At 35.9% G+C, this 25,356-nt stretch overlaps 1 protein-coding gene across 2 annotated transcripts in view; it reads left to right on the plus strand.

Moving 5' to 3' along the window:
* The first annotated feature begins 8,867 nt into the window (after nt 1-8,867).
* LOC131164568 (glutathione S-transferase zeta class-like) overlaps nt 8,868-25,356 on the plus strand; it is a 140,837-nt gene continuing 124,348 nt past the window's right edge. The window contains exons 1-2 of one of the 2 annotated variants that reach the window (XM_058121856.1): nt 8,868-8,936; nt 9,067-9,166. In XM_058121856.1, coding sequence (XP_057977839.1) covers nt 8,934-8,936; nt 9,067-9,166 — 103 coding nt within the window. In that variant the 5' untranslated portion in view covers nt 8,868-8,933. The remainder of the gene's footprint in view (nt 8,937-9,066; nt 9,167-25,356) is intronic. The other variant, XM_058121857.1, reaches the window with a different exon arrangement.

A 25,356-nucleotide genomic window follows, 5' to 3' on the forward strand; every position in this document is an offset into this window, starting at 1 on the left:
TTTGATTTTTCATTGAAAAACCATAAAATCACACAGCATTCAGACTCGACTATACACTCCAGAGAGTGTTTAGACCCATAAACATCATGAAAAACCCAATAAGGTATAGAGAAAATGGCCAAATAAATTATTTCTAGACAGGTCGGTCGACTGTTTATAGAAGTCAATCGACCATCTACTTGTAACGAATGACTACTTTTTAAAAGCCTGAGGGGCTCATCGATCAAGCCTACAGGTTAGTCGATTATTTGCATATGCCCTCCTCGAATAATGTAAATTTAAAGCAAAAAAGTGTGATTCTTTTGCAAACTAATATATGATTCTACTTCAAACAAATCTTAGATGACATTTGACATTATTTTACATATATTTGTGCAAAAAAAAAAAGACAATAAAACATATCATATGACACAATACATGCTTTTATGTAAGAATTAAAATAATAGTTAAAAACAATGAAGGAGAAGGCAATAAGATTGACCTTATGATTATATTTCAGAAGTATGCAAGTGGGGATACTCTCCTCTAATGCACACACCAAAAAAAAAATAGAACAAAGATGAGAAGAGTGTATGAATGTAAACTCTTCCAAAATCCAAAGTGAAATGAAATTTTTTCCCAATCCAAAGGCACTCATGCTTTGAAATTTTCTTTGTAAATCTCTCCCTTACACCCACTTGAACATGCCTCAAAAGATCTCCCAAATTGTTTATTTATAAACCACCTAAGAGATGGAGGGAAACAACATCTTGAATTTGAATTTCAAATTTTCAAATTTAAATTAACAACCACTAACCAACAACTACCAATTATCCTGGTTGTTGCCAGATACATGGCAACTTTCATGATATTTGCCATGCCTAGATTCAATAGTCAATTAAATGATGGTAGCTCAAAATTTTGAAAATTTACTAGGTTAGTTGGCCGCCTTTAGAGGACCTATCAATTGCTATCAAGTGGTGCCAAAAACAAAGAATGGAAGTTGTGTTGGTTGACAGCAAATAAGTGATTAGTTGATTGTCCTATGCTGCAAAATTTTCTCTTCGAATTTTAGCTTGATTTTGGATATATTCAATTGAATCTTATTATTATATTGGATAAAAAAATGACCATTGACATGTGCAGATCACTAATTACACTTTGTAAACGCATCCCGATAAGTATGCACTTTTACCATCAAGTAAAGTGACTTAATATGCATGTGTGATGTGCCCTAATATATATGTATTGTGCCCTCGTGTTCATGTGAAAAGGTTGCTTGCAACATTGTTAATAAAGTTGCATACTATATATATAGGTGTTCAGTGTTGTGTGCTTTGTAAGAATTTAATTCATTAAAAGTTGAAGGCTTGATTATCAACTATCAAGAAATTTAGGTTTGATCTAAGAGGTACAAACTATAATTTATTAAAATTTATTATATTAGGATAATGATCTTGCATAAGTAGTATGTATATCAATAGTTTTAATTTTTTCTTGTCAACAGCAACATTAAGATGTTTATGGGGGTTGCAAATTTATTCAAAATCATGGGTCGCTATTGGGCATTGGAAGAAGGATTTGAATTCCCACTGGACCTAACATCGCGATTTTCTCTTGAATGGATGCAAACAATCCTTAAGGGAAGTTTGAGAGCCACCAATGTTCTAGCACAATAGAAACTAATAGTCACCATGCTAAGAGAAGATCTTCAACAAATTTCAATGACACTTAATCACACGAGGGAGGAGAATAACCATATGTCTATTTGGCTTATGTGTTTGATTTGGTTAAGAGTATCACATGGAGCAAAAGCATCAGGAAATCAATGGAGGGTCTAAGCTTGTTTATGATGGCTTCGTGAATGCATGTTCAACAGTCACATGTTCAATGAAAAGGATCCATAATTCATGCTATAATGAGAATTGAGTTGGATCATTTGCATTTTAATGTTTAAGGTTAAAAAAATGGATAATCTATATTATACATTTATTTTCAATTAATGAAATATTTTTCTTTTCCTCATATCATATCATTTCTAAAAATTTGCATATTTATAGAAGAAACACAATTAACAATTTCTTTATTCGTCTAATAAAGTAAGACAACTGCAAAAGCAAAACATTGCCTTATTAAAGAGATAACAATATACAATAACGAAACAGTGCGATAAATGATATGACCAGTTCATTGGCAAAGTCCTAACACTAATCCTCATTTGACATTAATTTGTTATATTCACATGATGGGTCATTGGAAGTGAAGCAATATCCTCCTCCTAGCTACTTCGACTTGAAGAATTCATAATGGACAATATACTTTCAAAACGATTGATACAAACATACATACGGTTATTCTCCTCTTATATCATATTCAACGATTTTTATTTTCAAGAAATAGTTGCCCCCCTCAAATACAACATTCTTTGTGTTTTGGGATCACAAACATTCAACAAATGCAACTCTCTCATGCAAGTATTTCAAAGTACAACTACCGTGTGTTGGTTTTATATGTAAATGCACATAAACCAAACACATGCATGGTTGTGATAAAATTTCCAAAAGTCAATGCATGCATGTGAAAAATTTTGCATGCGTGGAGTGTAACGCCCCGAACCCACCAAGTGGGGCCCGGTGGTTACGTGTTTCATTTCTCTTTTTCTGATACCACACACCACAATCATGCAGCGAAATTAATATATATATAACCTCAATTTAAATACCAAAGTTTATTTATATATATATATATATATATATATCCCAAAAATCACTGCCACCATTTGTTTATATTACATGCTAGTATTTTAAAAACATAAACTATACATAAGCTATTTTTACAAACTCTCCAAAATTAACAAAATGCTACCCTGTCGAAGTCCTAAGCTCGATTTCCTAATGTACTTGAAAATATAATCATCCACTAGGGTGAGACACATCTTAGTAAGGAAGAACAAATCATAATAGTGTGTGGCAGAGAGTTTAAATAATACAGAACATATATTCATTTGTATTTCACTATCAATAGCAGCTGAGAAAATGTATCTTGAATATCAACACTGTCCTCTTATTTCATACTCACATTCATAATTATTTTTTATGATAATACCAAAAAATAGGAAAGATTACCCGTCTATACAAGTAGCTTCCCTCTACTCTAATACTAATATCAAAACACTCACCTTATTCAGTAAGTCCTCGGGCTATGTATATAGGCAAAGTTTCCCAAGAAGAGGGAAGATTACCTACCCATACAAGTAGCTTCCCTCTGCTCTAGTACCAAACTGAAAATACCAGGGCACTTGCCTTTCTCAGCAAACTCTTGGCAGAAAGTTCTACCTTACCATAAATATACATATTATTAATTTAATATACCATTCATCTTATCAGATCACATTCCACATAAACATTCCACACAGGAGAACATTGTCCACACATGACTCTCATTCATACAAAATACACGATCCACACAAGACTATCCACACAGAACACATGGTCCACACAGGACTGATATCTTCACAGAATATATGGTCTACATAGGATTGGTTCACACAAGACTAACATCTTCACAAAATATATGGTCCACACAAGACTAACATCTTCACAAAATACATAGTCCACACAGGAGTGGTCCATATAGGACTAACATCTTCATAGAGTAACATCACACAAAAATATATCGTGGCCCACACAGGCACCACTAACCACCAGTACCAATCCCCATGACCTGCTTGTAGTATATCAGTAGAATAACCTCAAGCCTGCCGATGCTCTACCCTAATATATAATGACAATATACGAACTCCTCAAGCCTGCCAACGTATATCGTGATTACATCTAGGCAATATAAAAATCTTCTAAGGCATGCCAACGTAATATTGTGATACACACGAATAACCACACAAAAAGACCTATATACACACATCACATTATTTGTCACGCAGCAATCTCAAACAACCAATATTCACAAACAATCATTATTCACCAATAAACTGTACTCACAACTAACCAATGTTCATAATCAAACAGTATATTTCATCATTTTGTACTCACATCAGCCAATTAAAATTATGAAAGTTGTATTCCTGCCACACAATTTCTTTTCCATATATATATATATATCAAAGGTCAATATTTTTCCAAATGTCCACTGTTCAAATAAATCATACCTAAATATATATATATATATATATATTATGTATACCCAAATTAACCGGTTTAAAATTTAATAAAAACCTACTATAATGAATTCCCCTTACTTGATTTCCTAAATAACACCTACGAAAATCCTGAAACGTCGCCTGCGGCACTCACTCGGATCCTAATTCAAAAACCTGAGTTTATCAACCTAAACTTTAATAAAATACTATTTTATCATTCCCTAGGCCCTATATACTCCACATTAAGAATAAAACTTAAAAATACCCTACTTACCCTGATTTTGGGATGGTATCCCGGATCCTTAAATTGAAAATCTGCTTCACGTAGGTTGCAGAGAATCTTCCCAGGAATCCCGTGGTGGTTCCTGATCATTGAAATGAGGCTTAACGAAGTCGGAATTGACAGTGGAAGGTTGAAGGGTCGTGGATTTGCATGAGGGAGAGAAGAGATAATTCTGTTTTGATTTTTCAATTGGCTCTCAGTTGTTTATAGTTTCAACTTTGCTGACAAAAATAGTCATTGGTTTTCTTGGTCTTTCAAAAAATAGTCGTCGATATACTATTTAACCGGCCCAATTCTTACCGTTTACCCTTTACTAATCCGCGGTAAAAATCCCAAACCATCGTCAATTTTTCTATTTCCTCTAGAAATCCGTCGCCGGTTTTCTCCTTAACCAACTAAATTTTTTTTTTCATTTATTTTATTATTTTATTTTCTCAGGTCCTTATAAGGAGCCTTACGATTAGTAAATTGGCTACATGCATGCATAGGTGATGATTGAGCGTAAAATTTTGTTTAAAAGCCAACTTAAGGTAAGTTTGGCTTTGCATGCATATGCACAAAAAAATTACATGCAAAATTTATTAATGAATCGACTTGTGAAAAGCCAATTGACTGTAAAATGCGTGTTCACGCAAAAATCATGCACAATTTGTTAATAAATAGGCTTTCCAAAAGTTTGTGGATGGCAAAACGAATGCACATATTAATTCATGGAAAATTTAAATAAATAGACTTTTCAAGAGTTTATTGGCTACAAAATGCATGCACATAAAATGTATGGAGTACGAAAAAATTCATTAGGGCAAAAGACATTGAACTCCTCTGAGGTTTGATAAAAAGATACAGACCTCTTATGAGATTTCAAAAATTTGAGGGACCTCTCTTGAGGTTTGGACAATTCCAGAGACCTCCCTCAAGGGTTTGTCAAAAAGGCACAAACTTTCCTTTATATTTTGCAAAAAAACAAGTCTTATGAAGGGATGTTTGCATTTTTTTTGGCAAACCTCATGGGAGGTTTATGTTATTTTTGAAATCTCTTAGGAGCTCAATGAAAAATTTTAAAACCTCAAGGAAGGTCCCTATCTTTTTGTTAAATCTCAAGAGAGATGAGTGTCTTTTGTCAAATTCATTAATAAACATACTTTCCAAAAGTTGGTGAGCTCTTAATAAACAAATTTTTGAAAAGTTTGTTAACTATTTGCATGCAGAAAGAAACCATGTATGCATGTTAGACTTGTTCAAGAAACCATGCATGCTTGTTAAATTTGTTCATTAACCAACTTCCTAAAAGTCAATGATGTGTTAATAAACAAACATTTGAGAAGTGTGTTAAGTGCTCGCATTTATGTAATTTGTACATTATTTGGCTTATAAAAAGTCAATGGACTATTTCCACCCGACTTTCTGTTGGAATTGGTGTGATCCCAAGAGGGGGGGTGAATTGGGTTTTAAAAACTTTTTGGCTAATTTAAATAATTCGCCGATTCATTACAGTATTATATCCCATTCAACATGTATACGTGTATGTAAAGCGAGTTTAACAATAAAAGTAAACATACACATGTGCAGTATCTTATTTAAATCAAATGTGTGCATGAGAATAATTTTGACATTAAATAAACATACATACACATGCTAAAATTAAAGTGCAAGAATTTAAATAAAATAAAAAGAGCGACACCAGATTTGTTATCGAGGTTCGGCCAAACCAGCCTACATCCCCGCCTTGGGCTTACCCCCAAGGATTCCACTATACCTGCTTACTTAACCGGGCGGAGCAAAAGCCTTTTACATCCTCTCCTTACGGGGTGAGGAAAACCCCAGCTCAATTACTAGGTTGAGCCAAACTAGTCTCACTTGCGGGGCTGAGACTCCCCAGTTCAATTAATGGGCTGAACCGAACCATTACAATAAAATCATTTTGTACATAAAATACGCTTATGAAATACAAGCAGAGATGTACAACATTAAAATCTAATATGCATTCTCATATGATTTTGAAATGAAGCTCATGTAGAGTATGGGTTTTCTCTCAAAATATTTTTCAAGTAAAACTTGAGAGTTTGGAAAATGATTGACCTTTATAAAATAGAAGGAGAAGCCTCTTAAGCAAGTATATATTAAATTGATATATGCTCAAGGCTCCCTCTTGTATAACCCAAAGAAATTCTCCAACAAATGTATGTCAAAATAAGAGTAGGAGAATATTAGGGTTTTCTTCAAAATGATTGACCTTAGTAAAATTAATCCCAAAAAGGCATTCAAGCAAAATATATGAGCAAGAATATTAGCCCAAGCCTTCAAGACATTATTCACAATAAATTTCTCCAAAAAATATTTTTTCAAATAAAAGAATATGGGAGAAATTTAATTTTTGAAAACATGAAAAATAGAAAGACCTTCAAGCAATATACATATAGAGAATGCTATATGCTTAAGCCTCTTCAAATATAACGCCAAAAATATTTTCTCCAAAAATGGTTTTCAAAAGAAGAGACTAGGAGATATTTTAATCTTTTAAAATATATCACAAATGAAAGAAGAAGGCCATCAAGCAATATATATGTATATGATATATGCTAAAGCCTCTTCATATAAAACCCCCAAGAATATTTTCTCCCAAAATGATTTTCAAAGAAAAGAAGAGTAGGAGAAAAATGAGAATTTAAAGAAAAAATGGGGTATAGAAGTATGGGAGAATCAAAGAATGATGAACTAAATTAACAAAGGGATTCTCCAACATTTTCAAGTGTTTTGGGATTGTATTTATAGGCAAAAACCCATTGTGACCGTTATATAGCCGTTGGGACCTTAAAAAATATTTTTATTTTGAAAACTAACCGTTTTTTGGCCGTTGGGACACTTTCCCGAGAAGGTCGGTCGACCAGGCTCAAGGTACGGTCGACCGAGGCTTGAAATCAACGAGTTTCGGTCGACCGTAGTGAAGGCTTGGTCGACCGGCCTCTACTTTTCTACGCAGATACTGTTCAGTATTTCGGCCATAACTTTTCTTGTACAACTCCAAATGGGATGTTCTTGATACTAATAGAAAGGTAAGATAAAATCCCACAAATTTCATGTTGAACACATTTTAAGATAATGACTCTTGGCTTGAGAAAAATGTCCATCAATGAGACGGAAGAAATATGAAGGGAGTTTTTCTCTTACGGACATGTTCAGTGTTTTGACCATAACTTTTTCTGTGTAACTCTAATTTGGACGTTCTTGGTATCAAAATCAAGCTATGAGAAACTTACACAATTTTCATCTTGAACATGGTTTGATATGAGATCAAATTGAGTGAGAAAATTGTTCATTTCTAACATTCAGTTGATTGGCCGGTTGACCGATCCCTTTGAAAAATTTAGTTTTTGCCTTTTTTTAACTTTAAAACCATTTAAAAACCTTTGTATAAGTTAGGCATTTTATGAAAAAAGTTTTTCATGTTATTTGGAGGTCCTATGGTCAGTCTACGGTCAGGTAGAGCTTCAAAATTAAATCATGTAAGATGCATGCACATTCAACCCTAATTACTATTACAACCTAGAAAATAAATGAAGTCTTCGTGTCTTCTGCTCCTCAATGCTCCATGGAATATGCCGATTTGTGTTCTTCTCAGTACTCTTTACGACTTCCATTTTGCATTTATCACTTGTGCTTACAGAAATATAAACCTGTTCACACTCAGTTACACAAGTGGGATACTATGGTTTGTCATTATCAAAACAGGAATCAGACTCAAAAAGTTAACACTTTCCATAGTCAACTGTGTTTGAACACAATTCTATAACCATTAGAGAGACCATTGTACACTCATGCTTTTTTAATAAAAAAAATAATATTTTTGTAAAAATCTCCATGTTTAAGGCCTTGGAAAATTTTCTTTTTATAATTTTTAGTTTTTCAAATAATTATAAAAATATTAATTTATTTTTAAATTTTATAGATTCATATTAAAAAGGTAGAAAATAATAAGTTTGTTTAAATGTATAAAATATATATATTTTTATTTTTAGATTTTAAAATAATAAAAAATAAGTTGTTTTCAATTTTTTTAAAAATTATATAAGTTACTATTTGGAATCATGAATTTTGGGTCTTAAATTTGGATATCTTGAATTAAAAAAAAAACTCTATTCATAATTCTCACAAATAAAAGTTTAAGATCCAAATCTTATATTCCCATAATAATAAAAAATAAAGTGATATTTATTTAATTATGTGAAAAACTAAAAGTAAAAAATAAAACTATTTTCTCAAGTAAATATTATCAAAATTATTTATTATTGTGTATTTGTTTCATTCTAATATTGTTAAAATAAAAAATTAATTTTTTTAATTCTTTAAAAAATTAAAATAAATACTAAAAATATTTTTCATAACTGCCCTAAATTTTTGTTTTTTATTTTATGTTTATAATGACGTCACGTTGGAAAGGACCATAAGAGCCGGTTTGTTTTGGGGTGGCCTTACCATACTCGCATCTGCGACAATCGACTTTTGATTACGAGCATTATGGTACGCCTTTTCTTTCCCCTTCTCTGAAGTTCATGATTCATCTGCATCTTCCTGTATGTTGTAACTGACCGAAACCGCGTGGCTGTGTGTTTTTTTCGTTTTCGTTTCTCCTGTGAAATTTGATTGATAGGCCAGCGGTGCCGTTGTTGAGCAGCCCAAGAAACTGAAGCTCTATTCGTACTGGCGGAGCTCCTGTTCTTTTCGCGTTCGAATTGCCCTCAACTTGAAAGGTTTAACTATTCTTCCGTTGCCCTTAACCATCGTTCTTTGATCATTGGCTTATGCGTGTCTATTCAAATCTTGGATTTTGTCTCTGTTCTCGTAGGCTGTTTATTATAATCGGGTTACGCATTGTCTAACTATTATATCTAATTACGTTTCTGCTTTTGGTCATATGTAACTGAGTTACTGCTGCTTTTGATTATATCTTGTTGGTTTGCCGATGTCTTATTTTTATATTGATAAAAACGAGAGAATTTTACTATGAACGAGAAGAAGATGGTACACTTACAGGATATGATATCCTTTTAAAAAAAATGCAAGATGAAATAAAAGAAAAATTAAAGTAAAGCTGTTTATAGAAAATGTGGTAAAGTTAGTGATGAAGGAGAGCAGAAGAAAAGAAGACAAGAAGAGAGGAAAAGAAGAAAGCAAAAATAAATCCTTTGCAAAAACATCGCCTATGATACACAAGTTTTGCAAATGGAGTCCTCACAAGTTTGCTCGACAAAACGTCACTCAAAAAATCATAATGAATTTCAATATGCTTTGTCCTCTCATTAAACAATGGGTTGCTAGCAATGTAAATGGCAACTTGATTATCAGAAAACATATCTGGGCTTCTTGACCAAGAATCCCATCGTATGCATAAGAGACATCAATCCACAGTATGAGCCATAGCTTGGTGCTCTGCTTCAGCATTAGCAAGATTTGTTTCTTGCTACGCTAGGTAACAAGATTACCTCCCACAAATGCACACTATCCAATAGACCTTTGATCATCAACTAGGCCAACCCAATCTGCACAAGTGTCCTGTAATCTCACAATTTCTATTACTTTTATATCAAACCTTTACAAGGAGAGCCTTTGAGGTACTTATAAATGGACAAACAACATCCTAGCATGGTTATTTGAGGTTTTCCATAAACTAACTCACCACCCCATAGTAAACATTTTTGTCAAGTCTTATGACAGTCAAGTAGATTGACTTGCCAACCAAGTGCTTACATTGATGTTTGGCTTCAAAGTTTGGTCCAACATCCTTAGACAATCTCATATAGGGATTTGTAGGAGTATGAATTGGTTTAGGCCCCAACATACTAGTCACAATAGCAAGTCCAAGGTATACTTTTGCTAAGACAAATTCAACCCTTTCTTACATCGTACAATCTCAATACCAAGAAAGTAATGTAGCGTACCTAAGTCTTTGATTCGAAATTTTTCCTAAAGCCACTACTTGACATCCATTATCCCATTTTGGTCATTGTCAATGATGATGGTACTAAATTACCACACTTTTTGTCTTGTTTTGGTGCACAAAAACTGAATGATTAGAGTAGCATTGAATCAAATCAAATGGAGAGACCACCTTACTAAATTTGTCAAACCAAGCTCAAAAATATTGGCTAAGACCATAAATGGCCTTATTCTACATACCTTATCATCCCCCTTTTATTGCAAATCTCCATCCAAGAAGGCATTCTTTACTTCTATAAGGGCTAATGGTCAAATCAATACACGAATAGACTATTGAGTGTAACCCTTTTTGGGCCTTAAGCCATTCAATATATTTGATATTGTTGACCAAAGATACCTAACCAACCCCTTATTAGGAGGAAGATCCATCGAATCTCATGTCCTTCGAGTGGTCAAGGCATCCACTTTACATCCATTGCATGCTTCCACTTAGGGTTAGCAAGTGCTTAAAAGCATGAGGAAGGAATGGAGATAGAGGACATTGACGAGGCAAAAGAATGTATAAGACTAGGAAGGTGAAGAATTGAAACAAAATGGGCAATATGATAAGTAACTAATGATTGGCGAGCACATGTTCATGTTTAGTTACCTTTCTTGTGTGCAATTGGTAAATCCAAGTCACATTGGGATGGATTTTAGAACTAAAAATTGAAATAGTGAACGGTAGAAGAGGTGGTTGCATGGTGCTAGCGATATCTATGCTTGCTTGTTGTCATTCATAAGCTCTCAATTGTTTCTTTAGGCCATCAATTGATGGATTTGGATTTTGGATGAGGAGTAGAAGTTTTCTTTGAAGAGATAAGGGTGAGGATCAATGCATGAGAGGGAGCTAGAAATCATTGATGGACTCAATATTTATTCATCCAAGGAGGACTCAACACTAGAGAAACAAGGCGTCCCCTAAAAAAATGTAGCATTTAAACTAACATATTTCTTGCAATTGTGGGAATCAATACATCTATGTCCTTTGTGAGACATCAAGTAGCGAAAAAAGGCACATTTAACGACACAAGGAGAGAACATCAAAGTTTTTTTCATATCGTGTAACATGCGGCGATGGTTCATGAGTATTCGATGCCTCCTTTTGTTGCTTCTTTCACTGAGCTAGTGAGTGATCATGGCAGCTTCTCCCTTAATTTCTAATCTTTATCCCTCCCTGAATCTTCATCTAACCTTGTTTCTTCTATTCACACTTTCGTCTTCAAGCTAAAATATTATTGAGCCCTGCGATCTGAACTAAAAATTTGAAATCTCTTAAAAAACCATAACCTTTACAAGTGCTGCGATTTCCTTAAAAAATCTGAAGCCTTTTCAAAAACCCTAACCTTCATTCCTTTTTGCATCTTTATTCTTTTCTTCTTCATTGCCTCTTCACCAGAAAACCTAACACCTTGACCTTAGCTGTGTTGCCTCTTTGGTTCTTGTGGAATCCACCATCTCAATCCATAAGAAGCAATTCTTTTTTTAGGAGAGAAATTGACAGAGGCTTGCATATTGTTGAGTAGAGTAGGCAATGAATATTTGCAATATCAATTTTTGTAGATGATCATAGGTGGATGCAACATGAACTCTATCATTTCCTCTTGACGAAAACCCTGGACCTGTGGGCAAGAATACAGAGCCCCAAGCTACATTCTCTTGCTTAGGTTGAGGGTGAACGACTTCGGGAGATTTATTTCATTGGAGAAAATCCCACACAAAGGGATTTTGAGTACAATCTGCATACTAGACGCTAGACAAAGAGGAGGCTTTAGTTTGGACAGATTTATGGGAAGCTACAAGGGGTGTGCTCGGAGGTAGAGTAAGTGGCACTATAGTCCAACATTTGAGATGTCTTGATCTTGGTTCTGTTAACATCAAAGTTATCTGCAAGACTCCATTGAAGAAAATCTGTGTTCTCAAGACTGGCACATAGGGTTTTCGTTCAAGGAATTTAATAGACTAGCTAAAGAAAATTTTAATTTGGGAATGCCGGCATTTCGAGGGAAATGTTTAGGGATTGGGGAATTCTTATCAGGGAAGAACTCAAATTTGAACAAAGATCAAATTCAAGGGATGGCCTTTTTGAGCAAGCAGAAGGGTGCTTTTGACTGAGCTGTTTTGGCTTGTAGGCTACAAAAAAAGTGGGCCTTTTTTAATGGAAAGCCACACAGGCCACAAAGCAACTGATTGTACTCCTAGAAGGAGACACTTGTACGAAATAGATTGTTGACCCCATTGAGTGAGAATTCTAATTCCAAACTGAAGATTGAGGGAGAACTCCGTTGCAATTGGCTAATACTAGATCTTTGAAGGAGGTGTTAGTGAGACTTTTAGCTGTTTGTAGGAGATTCCATGCTTGGCTTGGAGGGGGAGTTCTAATCAGAATAAAGGCAAACAAGTTACCCTATTAGAGGGTGAAGCTTCAGATGACATGGAAGATGATTTCAATCTTTTTTTCAAACAATGAAGGGCTCCTTATTGATTGTCTCTGTAAAAAAAGCGAGGTCAAAGATCTTGATAGATGCAAAGGACTAGAGAGTCGTACATTAGGGATTGCATCTGTTAATTTAGGTGTAATCCCAAGAGAGGGGTGAATTGGGTATTTTTAAAACCTTTAAAATTATTTACCACTTAAACCCTATTTCTAAATTTAAAAAATTGATTGCTGGGGTTTGAGGTTGATTTAAATTATTATACCAATGAATTCTTTTTACCCAATTAAGTGTGTGTGGAGTTATTCAACATACACATGCAAAATAGAAATTGAACTGTGATGCAGAAAATAAAAAGAGTAAGGTAAAGAGAAGGCAAACACAAATTTTACGAGATTCAGCCAACCCGGCCTATGTCCTCGCCTTGAACAACCCACTCAAGGATTCCACTAATTCCTTGCTCCTTTAACATGGACGGAGCTTCCCTTACATCCGCTGCTTACAAGAGGCACAACTTCTTCTTCACCCGGTTCACAATCCGAACCGTGATTTACAATAGAGAATATCAAATCTGCAAAACAACTCAAGATATGCTTCTAACTAAGCTAGTGAGTACAATTGAAGTCCTGGCACATATCCATATGATGAAACTTGAAGCTCAGTATGTATGTAACGATACAATCGTTCTATGAATGAAATGCTTCAACCAATTACCCTTTTATCAAATCTCCCAAGTAATAATATAAGTAAAAGCTTTGGAGAAAATTAGGGTTCTATATCACTTTGTGAAAATGTACAAATATTAAATGTGAACTTATCAAAAGCTTTGTCTTGAATATTATATCGATCAAAATCAAAAAGCTTTCTTTCAAATATTCAACTACAATATGATCTTTGTAATATGCAAAAATATATATATATATATATATATATATATATAAAATATGATTTGCAACGATCAAAAGCTGAATATAATGTTTTTCAAAAAATATCCCTCAATAATATATATAGATATGAACACTAAGGATATTTAATCAAGTGGTTTTGTGATAGCAAAAATATCTAGCCCTTAACTCAATACACACTTGAATCGAAACTGTTTAACCAATGGCATAAACATTTTGTCAAGTATAGATCTTATCAAAATACTCTATATGTAAGCACACTCAAGATCAAATACTTAGCTTATATTCAATAAGAGATTTTGAGATGAAAAGTTCTTTGAAAACTAAATATCCACACGTAAATTAGTTTATATGAAGAACTCTATGAGACTAAATATTAACAAGTAGTTTGATTTACCAAACCTCACTACCAAACTGAAAGCACAATGATTGCTAGATGGCCTTTTGAAAAACGAGATAACCTTAGCTCAGATTCGATGTACAAGCTTTGAAATCTAGGCAAAAGTTTCAGCAATGTGTTCAAAGTTGTGCTAAACGTGCAATTTGCTCAATCGTACGCCAAAGGTTTGTTCTCTTCTATTCCTTGTGGGCACTAGGATTTAGATGTAGATTATATAGGTACCATGCCCTTAGAATGAATCCTAACCGTTGGATAAAAAAATAATTCGCGTGTTCTCTCATTAAAAATCAAATTTTTAATCTTTCCTACAGGTTCAGACGACTAAGGGTTAGAGTCCAGACGACTGAAGTTCCTTAGAGCTTTGAAAAAATTAACCTGGACACAGTGTCAGACGACTGAAGTTGGGGTTCAGTCTTCTGAAGTGTCGGGTTCAGATGATTGAAGTCTGAGTTCAGTCTTCTGAGGTGCTTCTGCCATGTTCTTTGTTTCACCATTAATTCTTCAGACGACTGAACTTAACTTCGGTCTTCTGAAGATGAATCTTCAGACGACTGAACGTTGAGTTTGGTCATCTGAACTGGCCATTTTCTAGATTTTTCATTTTTCGTTTCAAAATCTGCTTTGCTCTTTTATAAAATAATTTCTAGGGTTTTTAAAAATATTTCTAAGTCCATAAATATCCCCTAATGATGTTCATGAGATGCATGAGTCCTAAGGTCAGTCTAAGGTATATGTTGAGCCTCAAATTAAATCATATGAAATATGTAAATACATTCAGTTTTAATTACCCATTCCCATGACGATCTTGAACTTGCTTGCATCTTCATTCTTCAACTTTTTTAGTTCCATGGATTTGTGCCAAGATGTATATTCTTTTGAGCTTCATGGCTTTCATGACTTGTTATCCTTCCGTACATGCTAAATATTGTTTCTGTTCACAATCTTAATGCACAGATCCAATACCAAGTGATTTGTCATTATCAAAATAGGATTGGACTCGTAGAGTCCACATCATCTTTTGAAAAATTTGACAAGTCTTCTTTCCTGGGAGTGGTGAGTCCAATTATAGGCCATAGTTCCCTTAAACCATGTTCTCGTTGTTGAAAATTTAAAGTCCTCTCCCAAACCAAATACCTTCCCTAATTTGAGCTCTAGTGGTTTGAATCACAAAATTTTCGAGGACATGCTAGTTGTTCGCTGTTGCTGAGAGTATTCTACCCATTCCATTTGTTTCTCAAAGTAACCCGAATGCACTTCTTTGCATTAGGGATCCTTTGCAGGAGGGTTTTTCTATTTTCGTGGACCTATTAGAGGATGAGAGAGATAATTTAGATGCTCAAGTTTTCCTAGATGAGTTGAAACTATCTTTGGTTAATTCGGGAGGGGAGAGGGGAGAATTAGGCTTAGGAAGGCAGATTCTTGGGATAAAAAGAAGGCTAATAAACTGAGGTTTAGGGCTGTTCGTGGGTAGGATTGAGCTCAAATTTCCAACCAAACCAATTAGGTCGGTTTGAGAAAGACCTCAAACCTAAGTCAAACCATATGAGATGCGGTTTGGATTGGTTTGATATTCAGGTGGATTGGATTGGGTTGGAGATTTTTGAGAAGCAAAGAACATGCAAAAATAATAATGAAAATTGAAATTTTTTGAAACTCATGGAAGTGATTTAATTGAAAGTTTGTGAAACACATGGAAGTGATTTAAGTTTCTAATGGCTTAAAGCATAGAGATTAAATTGGATAAAGCTTTTCTAAAGAACCTTAACTTGAAAGCAACACCCGTAATATGCAACATTCTCCCTTCTCTCCTTTTATTTTCATTGTTTCTTATACTCTTTGCCATTATATTTGGTTTGAGATGGTTTGGGTGGTTTGCACCCTTATTTCGTCATTCGACCCACGTGTTTAGTTTGTATGGAATTGCAATCCACAAGCCAACCCAAACCCTTTCGGAACCATTTTTTATAGGCATTTTGGATTGGGCTGGGTCGGGTTGGTTGGTTCTATGAACACCCCATTGAGGATGGATCTGGTGAGGCTAGTGTCTTTGCTCAAGTATGATAAAGGCGGGTTTCCGGCCAGGGCCTTCTTACATACAAAATGAAGCTCCTTTCTTGAAATGTGAGAGGTCTTGGTAGTAGGGGAAAAAGAAGGGTGTGTGTGTGTTTTTTTTTTTTTTTATAATTATAACAAAAGAGTTTATATTGGATAGAAAGAAGAGAAGGTATAGTGTGCGGGGACAAGAAGTCCACCATATAATGACACTTACCAAAGGGAAAAAGCAAAAAAGAAAAAAAAAAAAAACACAAGATCCTAAAATAAAACTAAACAAAATTAACCAAGAAATCCCCTTTTCAAACCCTTTCCATCATAATTTACCAAACTCTTCAAATTTTCTAATTCCATTTAACCCTTAACCTTTCGACTTTGCCACCATCCAAGCACACTTCATTTCCTCCAGTATCACTCAACTTTAATTTCATTTTATCCAGAAGAGTTTGAGCTTCCAACTCCTCCTTCGGAATCTCCTCTACTGGTGTAGGCAGAATTCCCTCCCCACAGTGAAACTTATTTGCCAGCCCATCATTATCAAAAATAGAACTCCCTCCGAACCTTCTAGTGGGGGTGGATGGACATAAGATTTTATTTTTTTGATTGCAAAAGAAGAGAAAATCCTCCCATTTCTTAACCACCTTATCTTTATTACACTTATTCTTACATCGAACATTCTTCTCATCATGAGAGACTTCCATAGTACTGAACTCTCCATTAGAATCTCTCCTTAGCAACTTCTTCATTGACTCATCCAAATTTTCTCTTTTTTCTTCAAATATTTTCCTCATTTTAGCACCTAAACAAGCTGCCTTTTGACAAGTGTAAACCGTATTACCTTCAAATTTATTAGTATAAAGACAACAATCATCATGTTACTCTCTCAATCTTGCTTCTTCTTCTTTACTCTTTTCCACGCCACCTTCTAAAACATTTATGGAATCACACACTTTTTACTCCACGATCTTGATTTGAATCTAAACTGCTAGCATCCTGAGCTTCCTTCAACCATTGATCAATACGATTCAAATTTCCAAAAATTGGAGGCTGAATAATATTAATAATGACACAAACTGAGAAACACTTCGTGGAAGAATTTTCTTCATTTTATTCGAATAATACACAAAACGTTAGCTATATACATCAACCCTAGTAGCAGCAAAGGAAAATTAACTAGGTTATATTGGCCCCACGATTTATGGGTTATTCTAACAGAATAGGAAACTAACCAAATCAGCCTAATTCTAGGAATACAGGCTGTTACAAAATTTCCTAAAATAGCTAACTATACACGTATAGAGTACAAGTCATTAAACACGTTTTCCCACAACTAATAATTGGAGGTTGATTGAAAATTCCATTACTAGATGGAGTAGCTTCCTCCTTCTTTGTACTCGTATTTTTGAGATGTAGGAACAATAATTTGAGCTTGCCCTTTTTCTGGAACTAAAATGGCTGTGTTTGGCTCCTTGATTATTGAATCATGAATTTGGTTACCAACCAAATCAACCTTATGTAGGAAGCCCATATGAGGAGAGCTTTCCCTTTGGATAAAATTGGTCTTGTTCAACTAACTAGCCCAATTTAGTCAATAAAGAAATACCTCCTTTTTCTCAAATAATTGGACAAAGTTCGGAATAAGAAGCATGCATCTTGACCCAATTTTCTTCACGGCCTCATCCCTCAACGCTGCCATAGCCACCTCTGTGATCATCTTTGCACCATCTAGAACCCTAGCTTCCTTCTTGCTTTGGTCAATCAAATCTGATTGATTTGTGTTGGCCCTAGGTTCAATAAGCTCCATGGCATCTCCATGTCCATGACAAAACCTTTGTTCCCCAATCTTCATACCTAGATTTTCAGATTGAACTTGACTACATCGGCTAGACCCTTCGCAATTCTATTCTTCCATCACCACTTGATTCCTTGATCTTTGTTGTGAAGAGTGGGCTGCTTCTACACTCCCAGTTTCCTCATGAAAATCCTTGGCTATCTCATAAAAGACGCTCGTGAAGATTAGCCAACCGTCACCATCACCACCCCTAGGAATGAAAACTAAGAAGCCTTTCCCTTTCACCCTAACCGTAACTCCAAATACTTACACAGTTACACCTTCATCCATCTTATTGACATCCATAGCTTCGTGATACCCAATTGAACAAATCTGAAGTCTCTTTGCAAACAACTAAAAGCAGACAACCCTTTGGCAAACCAAACCGCAACCTCTTTGGAAAATATAACCCACCTTTGCGGGAGACATTATTCTCGACCACAAGCAAGGATAGAATCAGCCCTACCTTGTCTATTTGCATTTTAATCATTCGATTCAACATAGGCTTCCCTAAGAAAATCTCTTACTTAGAACGCATGTGGGAGAGCAAGGGCCATTTTGCGCGAGAGAGAAAGAGAGAGAGGGATCTTATGTGAGCCATTGAAGAAGACCTGAATCAATCTAGTAGCATAAAAGCTTGACAAGCTTGAGTTTTCTTTATCTAGTTGGTAAAAGAAGAGTGATTAAGGAACTTATCTCTAAATCTGTACAAAACTAAGCTGAAGGATGTGGATTCATTCCTTATCAGAAGTCTTGGAGACATTAGAAATGGAGACTAGGTCTGTCTTTCTTAGCTAGGGGTGTTTGAGGGTTAGATTATCATGTGGGATCTATGGTAGCATCGGTTAAGGAAGTTCTTAAGGGGTCCATTCTTGCTGTTTTTTCACCTTCTTATCAGAGGTGTAGGGGAGTGTGGTGGTTTACTTCGGTGTATGGGCTGAATGTTGCCTCCTTGAGGACCCAACTCTTTGGAGTTGGAAACATTCATGGATTTTATAGTCCTTTTTCGGTGGTGGTGGGGGGGGGGGGGGGTGTGTGTTCAATTTGGTTCTCAGTTCTAGAGAAATCCTGGAGAGTTCTAGGACCTCTTTGACCATGAGAAAGTTTGACTATTTTATTCAAGAGTGCAGGCTTAGAGATTTTTTTTTTTAAAATCAGCAAAAAGAAAATATATTAGCAAGGCATCAAGGGGATGCCAACTCATGGTTCAAAACATCAACCACTCTGAAGAGTGTTGCAAACATCAAGAATCACAAAATGATCATTAATGATTTTCCCACCAAGCCAGCTGGAGACAGCAGCAATCCATTGGTCTTTGCAGGTCTGAAGTGAAGTAGATGAATCTTTGAAGGCTCTCTTATTTCTTTCTTTCCAAGCACACCAAAAGATGGCGAGAGGGATAAGGCTCAAAGCCGTTTGCTTCTCCTTTGTGGCTTTGATGCCTTTCCAAGCCCAAATAACTGAATTTGCCATAACCCACTGCTGCCCAGCCAAGGAAAGAGCCAAATTCCACAAGTTCCTTTTCTTGGGGTAGTGGAGAAGAATGTGATTGACAGATTCTGTGTCAGCCATATAGAGAAAACACCCATTTGTGGCTGTACACCCTCTTTTATGCAGATTAGTGCGGGCTTAGAGATATCCCTATTGAAAATGGTTGTTTCACCAAGCGGGCTTCTAGGGATAACAGGGATTGTTTTAGTATTGACCGATTTTTGTTCACTAATGGTGTAAGGATGCTTTCCTTCATCTTGTCCCGAAAATCCTCCCTAGGCTCACTTCTGACCGCTTTTTTGTCCTTTCAGAATCCAACCCAATGCAATGGGGGTCCACTCCTTTCCATTTTGAGAAACATATGGTTAACTCATCCTTCCTTTTGGGAGAGTTAGAAGGTGGTGGAGTGAGTGCCGGGTGGACAGTTGAGAGGGTTTTAAATTCTTCAAGAAGCTGAAATTCTTGAAATCAAAGCTGAAAGTTTGAAATATGGTGTCTTTTGGGAATGTCACAACTCTTAAAAATGGGATCCTTTCTGAGATTGCTGCACTGGACAGGTTAGATGAGTGTGGTCTTCTCGAAGAAGAGGGTAGGTGTAGGAAGGCCAAGCTTTGAAATGAGTTAGACGTCCTGTTAATGAGAGAAGGCATGAGTTAGGTTAAAAAATCTAGGGTGAAATGGGTTAAGGAGGGTAATTGTAACTCAGGTTATTTATACAAGGTTTTAAATGGGAGGAGGAGGCAAAATTACATCAAGGAGTTTATTTGGACTTAGGTTAGGTGGTAAGGGGTAAAGAAAAAATAGGAGTCAAGATCATGAATTTCTGCAAATCCCCTTTCTTTGAGGAAATTCCAAACATGCTGATGGTGGAAGGCCTTGATTAGAGTCCTATTAAGGAGAACTTTGCTTAGTGGTTGGAAAGACCTTTTGAGGTTGAGGAAATTAGGAAAAGGATTTTTGACATAAGTAGAGACAAGGCCCTTGGCTTGAATGGTTTTTCAATGGGTTTCTTTTATGAAAACTTGGGCATGTTTGAAGTGGATGTCCTTAAATTTTTTGAAGAGTTTCATCATAAGGGTCTGGTGAACACTAGTGCTTATTCCACTTTTATTAGCGTTATCCCAATAAAGGAGGGGTCTAGAAGAGTTGGGGACTTTAGACTAATTAACCTTGTTACTAGCCTTTCGTAAAATTTTGTTTAAAGTTCTTGTTAATAGACTTGGAATTATCTTAGGGGAAACTATCATCTTGGCTCAATTTGCTTTTATCCATGACAGAAAGATCTTAGATGTGGTGTTGGTGGCCAACAAGGTGGTAAAGGATGTGAAAAGGAGTTGCAGAAATGGTGTCCTTTTTAAAATGGATTTTGAGAAAGCCTATGGTAGGATGAACTAGGCTTTTCAGATAAGGTGATGAGTAAAAAAAGTTTTGGGGATTTGTGGTGTAAGTCGGGTAAGGGTTGTCTTGCTTCTTCCCAAATGCCTGTCATTGTTAATGGTGAATCGAGAGATTTGCTCAAGGCCCTTAGGGATTTTAGATGAAGGGACCCTCTATCCCCTTTCTTGTTTGCCTTAGCTATTGATACTCTTTAGTAGGTTGTTTTTAATATTCATGCTTAGGCTAGGGGGGTGATCCTGCTCGTGTGGGGAGGGAGGAAGTAGGGATATCACCCTCTAGTTTGCTTATTAGTAGTCCTATTGAATTTTTGAACATAGACATAAATTAAAGCAAAATACTAGAAAGACAAGCCTGAATCAAGGTAATTGTTCCCACAAAAGAGAAGTGAGCCCCCTTCCACCCATCTAACCTCTACGTCACCCTTTCCACAACTAGATTCCAAAGCTCCTCAACTCTAAGGTTACCCTCCAAAGGAACCCCTATGGAAGTCAAAGGCCAAGCTAAAATGCCACTCCACTTCAGTGGCCCACTCCCTGCATGCTCTTCCCCTTATTAATTTTAAGGCTAGACACTCTCTTGAATATTTGGAGAATACCCAAAATTCACCTGAAAGAAGCGCTATGATCATCAAGGAAGAAAATGGTATCATCAGCAAATTGGAGGTGATATACCACCACTCCCTCTTCCCCTACTTCTAAGCTTCTAACCAACCCCCTCTTACAGCCCCATCAGCCATCTTGCTCAAAAAATCAACTGCAAGGATGACTAAGAACCACACATTAGATAAACAACCACTTATCCAATGGTGCCAACGCTCACCAAAACCCTTTGTCGCAAAAACTTTATCCAAAAGCTCCAACTTTCTCTATCGTAGGCTTTCTCAAAATCTAATTTAAAAACCAACACCCTATTTTTATTCCTACGAGGCTATGACTATCCTCTACCACCTCATTGGCCACTAGAATAGCATCCACTCTTTGTCTCCCCTCCACAAATGCACTTTAGGCACTAGAAATTGAAAGGGCTTGCTGCGGAATAGCCCTAAGATCTGGCTGTAGTGCATACAGATAACTGAAAAAAACGATCTTGCGTACCCGGGTTAAACAAAAATTCAATCTTTCAAACCCGGATCACAATAAAAATTCGATCTTGCAAATCCTAATTACGTGATTAGGATAATACCTGCGAGATCTCTCTGGTTTGATCTTGAATATGCAAGCACGAAAAAGAACTCCCGAATCTGCAAGCACGAAGAGGAACTCTCGGATCTGCGAGGTTGAAGAAGAACTCTTGATGACGACTAGGGATCTTCTACTGTATTCCTCGAACATGGCTTGCTCCTCAAAGAGTGGGCTTGTTAGTGGCGGCTAGGGTTTGCTTCTCATGAAGACACCTGCCTCTGTGTGTGCATTTTTTGTCTCACCCTCGGCGCTGAATGGAGCGCGTGTATATAGGCTACAACAGGGACCTCTGGGCAAATATGACTAGGGCTTCCAACGTAATTAAGAATTCCTAATCCGACCCGGATTAATCCTTAATTACATAATTACAATTCATACCACTAAAGAATTATAATTGCACTCGTTGTCATATTTGAAATTAAATTTCGAGCTCCTATTATTAAATGCTTATTTATCTCCCCACGTAAAGATTACAGATGCCCGTCAATTAAATTAAATTATTGACAATTTAATTAATTGACATATTAATTCCCTGAGACCTTCCACTTATTTGATCCACATGCAGGGTTTGACACAATCAAAACTTATAAGCTTCCTCAAGTGGGTACATCAATCTCGATACCGAGACGTGGATTTCATCAATAATTAATGTTTACCATACACATAATGTCATTACCCAACTCACTGAGTTTATTGACCCATAAAGAATCTCACTCTTCTATGAATCAAAGTAATAAACACTACATGCATGTGTCCAATAATCATATCAGGATTAAGAGCATAAGCACTCATAATAATCATGAGGTATTAATTGTTTTATATAGTCAGTATAAAAACAATTACCCCAAGACGGTCCTGTTCAATACACACAAAGTGTACTAGCACAAGGAGTTGGAACTATACCATTCCCCATAGTCAAGATAGACCTATTAAAACCTTGTGCTATAGTCCTACCAATGGTGTGTCCAATTCCATTTAAGATTGTGAACAATAAACTTATATTCTATAAGAACTGATGATCTAATCTTCTTTGTGTAATCCGTACTCTACACACTAGATCACCTACTATATAGAATAAAAGACACACATGCATAATCATTAAATAGATAATGTCAGGCAAACATTGCTCACAAAGATTCTCATTAAAATGGAATTACTAAAGTTATTAATAAATAATAAAACTGATTGCATAAAGCATGTCTTTCAGTATAAATCTCTAACAATCTCCCACTTATGCTCAAAACCATGCTGCCATACATCTCACTCCCATTCCCTCTACATGACTATCAAAAGTACTAGCTGGTAAGCTCTTTGTAAATGGGTCTTCTAGGTTGCTTGCCGATGTAATCTTAGTCACTATCACATCACCTCTCTGCACGATATCTTGATTACCATGGCACCTGGTAAGTATTTTTATATAAATGTATAATACAAAGTTACAAACTTCAAGTACAATCTACTAAGTAGTAAATACTAACTTGTGTTCTTAAAACATCTTGCACAGCTGATTGGTGGATGATGTATGGATCAAGTGCTCCAATCCTAAGAAAGCTAGCATTGCGCATTTTGTCACAAAGTGCAACTTCATCAGCTTGTGAACGAAATTGGAGCACATTTGCACTCATTCACACAAAGCAAAGAAATAGACTAGCCTACAGTAGACTTCAGCATCTTGTTTTTTGTTATTACAACATGAAGCTTCGAATAAGAGATATGGAGGCCGAAATGGACAAAGTGGCTGAATAAGATCCCCTGGACCTTCTTGACATATCAGTTGAATTGGGTGATGAGGATGAGTATCCACTTTTTCAATGGATTAGACCATCCCATCTTGATGAGCGGGACGGAAGTCCCCATCCACAAATGGCCAAGCATGCACAAGATGACTTTGGCATTGATGTTAATTAGGTAATGGTAGAAGAAGTAATTTTTAGTAGTGATGATTCTCAAATGAATCTTGGATCTAGATATGGAACTTCGTCCACTATGCCCTCTGGTGGTGATGATGATAATGACGACGATGATGCTGGTAGTGACGGATCTAACCCCGGCGGTTGCAGTGGGCAAGGTGGTGATGGTGGGGACTATGGAGGAAATGAAGGATGGCAAGATTATAGAGTAGAAGTGGAATATACACGTCCTTCCCAACTAGAAGATGAGGGTCCACAAAGAGAAACACGTCTAGTTGATAGGCAGTACAGTCGTAGAAAGGAAAAGGGAAGATGCATCAAATAGAAGAGGACACCTTTTCCTTTAGTATGGAATCTATGAGTATAGGAACAGAGCACGACTCTAATAGTTATGGTGGTTATGAATTTACACAGAACAGCTCCTCACAATCTACATATGGCCAACTTTTTTCACATGCAAATGAGCAGACACAATAATATGGAAATTGGCAACCACATGGCTATGGGTATGGACAAACAGGTCAAGAATATGGGTATGAGTATGACCAGTATGCAAATGCAAAACAATCCTATGGACATACACAACAAGTAGAACTTGCAAGAAGAAATCCTAGCACACGAAGATCTTCTGGCCGAGTAGAAACTGCCATGAACCAGATGACTACGGAGGAGTATGAACAACACATGTACACCTATACTCAATATTTTGGAAATTATATGACATGGAGTGATTATTGTAAACAATATATGTCATCTCGAAATCCTAATGATAGGGATAGGAGAGATGACTTTGAGCCACCAAGAAAGTCCATGTGGTATTAGATCATTAAATGTATAATTTTTATTGAAAATGTAGTTGTTTAAATGATAATTTGTTGCCTTAAATCTTAAAGGAATAGCTTCAAAACTTTATAATCATTTGAATGTTCTTCAGTTCATAGTTTGTTTCGCGATATGTAGTTTAATATCCTACATACTAGAAACTTGTCATATATTCATTTTTTAAATGTATTTTGATACCATATTAAGCATAATCATCTATTCTAATATTTCCTAAAATTTTATTGTAAATTTCCATCATTTTCTATAAATTTCCGTAATTTCTTTAAATCGAAAATCGAAATCGAAATTGAAATTGAAATTTCCATCAAAATTTCCGTAAATTGAGACCATCGAAATTTCCATCAAAATCGAAATTTAAGTCCTTGGTTGTACTGGGTTATGAGCTATGCTGATTGCAGATTTGTTGTCAAAATAAAGTCTTATAGGGTCATCCCACTTATTCTTCAAATCTTCAAGGATGATCTTCAGCCAAAGTAGTTCACACACACCTTAAGCCATTGCTTGAAATTCAGCCTCTGC

The sequence above is a fragment of the Malania oleifera genome, chromosome 9 (assembly GCF_029873635.1).
Source record: "Malania oleifera isolate guangnan ecotype guangnan chromosome 9, ASM2987363v1, whole genome shotgun sequence".
NCBI lineage: Eukaryota > Viridiplantae > Streptophyta > Magnoliopsida > Santalales > Ximeniaceae > Malania > Malania oleifera.